Source organism: Haematobia irritans, chromosome 1, assembly GCF_050003625.1.
Source record: "Haematobia irritans isolate KBUSLIRL chromosome 1, ASM5000362v1, whole genome shotgun sequence".
Lineage (NCBI taxonomy): Eukaryota > Metazoa > Arthropoda > Insecta > Diptera > Muscidae > Haematobia > Haematobia irritans.
This window is the reverse complement of record NC_134397.1, coordinates 75,011,512-75,017,511: the sequence shown is the minus strand read 5'-3', so window position 1 is coordinate 75,017,511 and position 6,000 is coordinate 75,011,512. Positions and strand designations below refer to the sequence as shown.

Here is a 6,000-nt window from a genome sequence, read left to right as displayed (position 1 = left end):
ATATATAGCTCCCAACACATTTGACGGATGTGATATGGTATCGAAAATTTAGATCTACAAAGTGGTGCAGGGTATAATATAGTCGGCCCCGCCCGACTTTAGACTTTCCTTACTTGTTTTTTTTTTTTTAATAGTTTTAGTAAATTATAGTAATTTTTGTTTTTTGCATTCGAAGCTCGATATCATAGACTATTGACAACAGAAATTAGAATACAAATCAGAGCACATATTTTCTTTTGCCGCTTTCGCAGCACTGTGAAACGCCCCCTATGTAAAAATATATTTGTTTTGTCATGTCAATTTAAATTTTTTTTATTGGATTTTTTACATTTTCATTTTCACATTCTTGTCTTAAAAAATTCATGTTTTATGTGAAATTTAAAAAAAAAATTGTATGTGAAATTTTTAATTTGTCCTAAAATGCCAAAATTATCAAGAAAATCACTAACTGATGACGAAAACGAGGAGCCAAATAGGAAAATTCTTCGCAGATCAGATAGAATCAGGAATCAGAATCAAAACGCAAACCCTCGTGCATCAGCACCAACACTGCCATTACCACCATCGAAAACCATAACAGATTTGCCACCCGAAATTCTGGAAATGATTATAGCAAATGTTAACATATGGCATCATAATCGTATACGGGCAGCATCAAAACAATTACGCACCATAAGTGATCTTCATATAAGGCATGGTTTTAACAAAGCCCTACACGAGCACATCGCCAAAGATCCCTGGAGCTATGAATCTGCAGTTTTGAAGACTATACAACTAGCTACGGAGGTTTATACGCGATATGGCTTTGAATCGGTATTTTGTGGATGTCTTCTACCCATGTTGCGGAGTTCATATAAAAATCCCTATTGTCCTCCAATCAATATGGTGAACAAATTTTTTGCACATTTTTACAACATGATTGATGACATCATTGGCGATACCACATTACAACAATCGAGACTCCTGTATATTTTGACATTACTAAAAATTCTTAGAAGTTTTAAAAGCTGCTCCGTTGTCTCCAGAACATCTTTGCCTTTTCATTGGAGAGTAGTCATCGAATTACAAGGACCCTGGTTGGGTATGTTGTGGAATACCAAGGGAGTTCCCAATGATCGGGCCGGTCAACGTAATAATCTTCTAGTGATACTCACAGAAATGTTAATTTTCGATATGAATGGAAAGGCTTTTAAGCGTGTTGTCGAAATACCCAGAGAATTGTACGTTTTTGGCAATGACACAAGCCGAGATAAACGTACTCCACCCAATACGCTGTTTACTTTAACGGTCCAGGGTTCGAAAAAAATTTGCAATCTATTCGAGACATGTCTGCAGGATAGTGATGAAAATTTTGTATGGCCTCCAAAATGGCCAAAATATCAATTTACAACGAATTTGGATATTATGTGCAAGGAAGCCATGAAGTGGGGTTGTTCTAAATTACAGCATTACGAATTTAGTCCTTTTTCGAAAACAATACAAGACAATGACAACGATGATGATGGTGAAGACGAAGAAGATGACATAGATTTGGAATATATACCTTTTAGTCGTTTAAGCTAACCTATCAATTTGCATACATTTTAAAACAATTTCTGAAACTATGGTTGTTTGTTACAATGCGCTTGCTGTTATAATAAATTAGGCTTCTATCGCTCTCTATCTCTCGTTCAGACAAAAACCGCAGAGATAACTTTTCTTGATGGTGGATTCGAGCTTCCTTATAATGTAACGAAAGCTGAAATTGCTTCATAATATAAAATAGCATTTGACTGTTGATGGCGCCCAACTTGGGGCGTCAGTTAAACCATTAGGGTAGCTCTTAAAATTATGAAAGAATACACAGAAAAAAAAGTGTCTCGTAAATTTAAAAAGATTTTTACAATAATTTATTACAAGAATTTTCCAGAATTTTAGTTCATTTTTCGTATCTTCAACGAAAATTAACTACTCGAAAGGAAATTTTACAAATTCTAAGTAGCAATCGTTTAGTTCATGGCCTACAAAATACGATGGAAATTTCCTTAAAAAATTTCTTAACTGGTAGTTAAAAATTCGTTTGTTATGCTATAAAACTACTTCTGAAATGTAAAGTATTTTGTAAATAATAAGTGCAATTTACTATAAGATTTTTTTGTATGAGAAAATATTTTTTTACGAAAAATGAACTTGAAAGTGGATAGCAATTTCTTACTGACAATTCTTATAGTTAATAATTGTTGGTAAAAAATTACCCAATGAAATATTTTTAGTTCACATGTAATTAAATTTATAGACATTTTCGTCAAAAATGGTAGATAACATTTCATGAAAATTTTGCAAATTTTAAGTTAAACGTTTCATCGTTCATAAACTGGTGTGCCTTTACGAATATTATTCTCAGAGTAAATTGTCAGCAGATGCGATGAACTAATGCATAGTACAGAGATCTTTATCGGCATAGTGGAATGTGATTAATGTAAAGATGATGTTACTTGAGTTTTGTTGTGTATACATGAGCGTGGGGTTGTTTTTATGTTGGTTCATTTAGTGGTTTGTGTGTGTATTTGTTGTTCTTGGATGGTTTATTGGCTGGATGAGGTGTTGTTTTCAATAAAGGCACATGTGTGTTTGTTGTTGTAGGAATGTTTTGGCTTTGCTTGGTTTTGTTTGGCACTTCAGTTGTATAGTTGGCGTTGGCGTGGGCTGTTGCATCTTTTAATATGCAACAAGGGAATATAAAGGCATGGAATATTTTGGAATTTTGAGACATATATTGGTGTTTGTTTATTAAACCTTTTAAATGAAAGTTATTAATATTTTATCGGTAGTTTCGAGAAAAGTTATTAAGAATATTTAAAGGGTGATTTGTTAAGAGCTTGATAACTTTTTTTTAAAAAAAAACGCATAAAATTTTCAAAATCTCATCGGTTCTTTATTTGAAACGTTAGATTGGTCCATGACATTTACTTTTTGAAGATAATTTCATTTAAATGTTGACCGCGGCTGCGTCTTAGGTGGTCCATTCGGAAAGTCCAATTTTGGGCAACTTTTTCGAGCATTTCGGCCGGAATAGCCCGAATTTCTTCGGAAATGTTGTCTTCCAAAGCTGGAATAGTTGCTGGTTTATTTCTGTAGACTTTAGACTTGACGTAGCCCCACAAAAAATAGTCTAAAGGCGTCAAATCGCATGATCTTGGTGGCCAACTTACCGGTCCATTTCTTGAGATGAATTGTTCTCCGAAGTTTTCCCTCAAAATGGCCATAGAATCGCGAGCTGTGTGGCATGTAGCGCCATCTTGTTGAAACCACATGTCAACCAAGTTCAGTTCTTCCATTTTTGGCAACAAAAAGTTTGTTAGCATCGAACGATAGCGATCGCCATTCACCGTAACGTTGCGTCCAACAGCATCTTTGAAAAAATACGGTCCAATGATTCCACCAGCGTACAAACCACACCAAACAGTGCATTTTTCGGGATGCATGGGCAGTTCTTGAACGGCTTCTGGTTGCTCTTCACTCCAAATGCGGCAATTTTGCTTATTTACGTAGCCATTCAACCAGAAATGAGCCTCATCGCTGAACAAAATTTGTCGATAAAAAAGCGGATTTTCTGCCAACTTTTCTAGGGCCCATTCACTGAAAATTCGACGTTGTGGCAGATCGTTCGTCTATTCATGATGAAATGTCAAAGCATACTGAGCATCTTTCTCTTTGACACCATGTCTGAAATCCCACGTGATCTGTCAAATACTAATGCATGAAAATCCTAACCTCAAAAGAATCACCCTTTAGGACAATATGTTGAAATTGAAAGTGTATTGAAATTTTTATTATTCAATGTAAAAAATTAATATTCAATTCCAGATGAATTTGGACAATTTTTGTTATATCTCAGCGTATAGTTTAGCCATAAATTGGTAAGTATTGTTTTTTTAATATGGCTTTCTTTTAAAAATAATATTTTTTATGTATATTATTATTTGTTAATTATTTTTTTTTTGTTTGGAAACCAGTTTAATGCTTTTCGTTGTTGTAAAAGCAATATTTAATTTCAGAGCAACTCCAGATGGGTTCGAAAATAGAGAACTGGTAAGTTTTCTTTTAAAATTTGAATTTCTTTCAACTAGAATATTTACGTTTTTATGACCTTTTTATCATCAAAATTATAGGTTTTTAATACCTTATTTTAGTATTTCTTTAATCAATTTTTTGGAAACCAATGTAATATTTTAATGTAAAAAACAAATATTTAATTTCAGAATAACCCCTTAAAAATTTGAAAAAAATGTTGGTACTCCTTTGCTTGTAATTTAATAGTGAATTGGTAAGGATTCTTTAACTTTCTTTTAACCAGAATATTTGTTTTTTTATGCATAATATTATTTTTTTCATTCGATTTTTTGGAAACCTATTTAATAATTTTATTTAAAGTAAAAAATAAATATTTAATTTCAGAATAGCCCAAATAAATTTGGACAACTTTTTATATTTCCCCTTGGCGTACAATTTAATAGAGAATTGGTAAGTTTTATATTAAAACTCTGGCTTTCTTTCAACTAGAATATTTATTTTATTATATCCTTCACATCGATAACAACACAGTTTTATGAGTTTATATAGAATACTTCATTATTTCTCTAATTGTTTCAGGTACCAATTTTATGAGATACGTTTTCCAAAGAAAAGTTGAATTCCTTACATCATTCGATAAAATGCCCCCAAATATGGTGAGTTACAAGCTAAAATGAAGAATTAAAATTATATTTCATTACATGGTATTAATTTTTAACAATTTTCATTATTGTTTCCATTTTTTTCCAGCAAGATATGTGAAAAAATTACCTACGATGAATAAAAAAAGGATAAGTCAAAATGTCCAAACAGCGGGTTCAAATGAACTACTCTCTGTTCCACGTGGTCATAATTTTTATTCACAAAAAACATTGCATTAAGAACTTTCATCATAAGTTTTTATAATAAAGTACTTTTGCTTAAAGAAAGTTTAATTTTAATGTATAAAAATTTTCATAATAGTAAAACGGTTTGTTGTTCCTTTAATTATTTAATTTCTCTGTACTGTGGAATGATTGATTTAAAAATAGTTTAATCGTCGACATTTTAAAGAGACTGTTAACCAATTTTTATTATCGTTTGCCAAAAAATAAGCAAGTAAACCAAAATAATACTGACTTTTTAACTTGGTAGGGGTATATAAATCTTATGGCGTTGTAAAAATGAACTAAAATACAATGTTATGGATTAACTAAAATTTAAGAGAATTATAAACTAGACAAGTTGAAAAAAATCTTAAGGGCTAAATCATGGTCAATATTACTACAGTTTAGTTCATTTTGCAATGGAAAAGGGTTCACTGTTTTTTCAGTGTACAACCGAAAAAAGGAATAGAGAGTTGAACGAGTTGATAGTTAAAAAAAAAAAACTGAGGAATTTTTACAAACTATCTATTCGGGTTTTCTTTCCTGACGCTTTAGCTCCAGAATGCACGAACCGATTTCCACGGTTTAGCATTCGTTGAAAACAGGTCTCGGCGAAGCGAAGAAAATTCTAGAAAAGTTTCAACGGAAAAGCGGGAAAATCTTAAAATTACAAAAAATTATCATTTGAATTCATCGCAGTTGCTTTTGTTATAAAATTATTTTATTTTTTCACATGAAAAACGTTCGGAGAACGTAGAGGGTGATCATGTGTGGTTGCGGAGGTGAACCAACCCTTTATACGATTTTTGTTTAAAGTACAGTAAGAAAACAAGTAAGGAAAGTCTAATGTCGGGCGGGGCCGACTATATTATACCCTGCACCACTTTGTAGATCTAAATTTTCGATACCATATCACATCCGTCAAATGTGTTGGGGCCTATATATAAAGGTTTGTCCCAAATACATACATTTAAATATCACTCGATCTGGACAGAATTTGATAGAAAAATCTATAGATCTATAGACTCAAAATTTAAGTTGGCTAATGCACTAGGGTGGAACACAATGTTAGTAAAAATAT

General features: G+C 32.2%; 1 protein-coding gene across 1 annotated transcript; it reads left to right on the top strand.

The window, feature by feature from the left end:
• The first annotated feature begins 322 nt into the window (after window positions 1-322).
• LOC142239190 (uncharacterized) lies at window positions 323-1,660 on the top strand. Its single transcript, XM_075310960.1, has one exon. The coding sequence runs from the start codon at window positions 421-423 to the stop codon at window positions 1,561-1,563; it is 1,143 nt and encodes a 380-aa protein (XP_075167075.1). The 5' UTR covers window positions 323-420; the 3' UTR covers window positions 1,564-1,660.
• The last annotated feature ends 4,340 nt before the right edge of the window (window positions 1,661-6,000 follow it).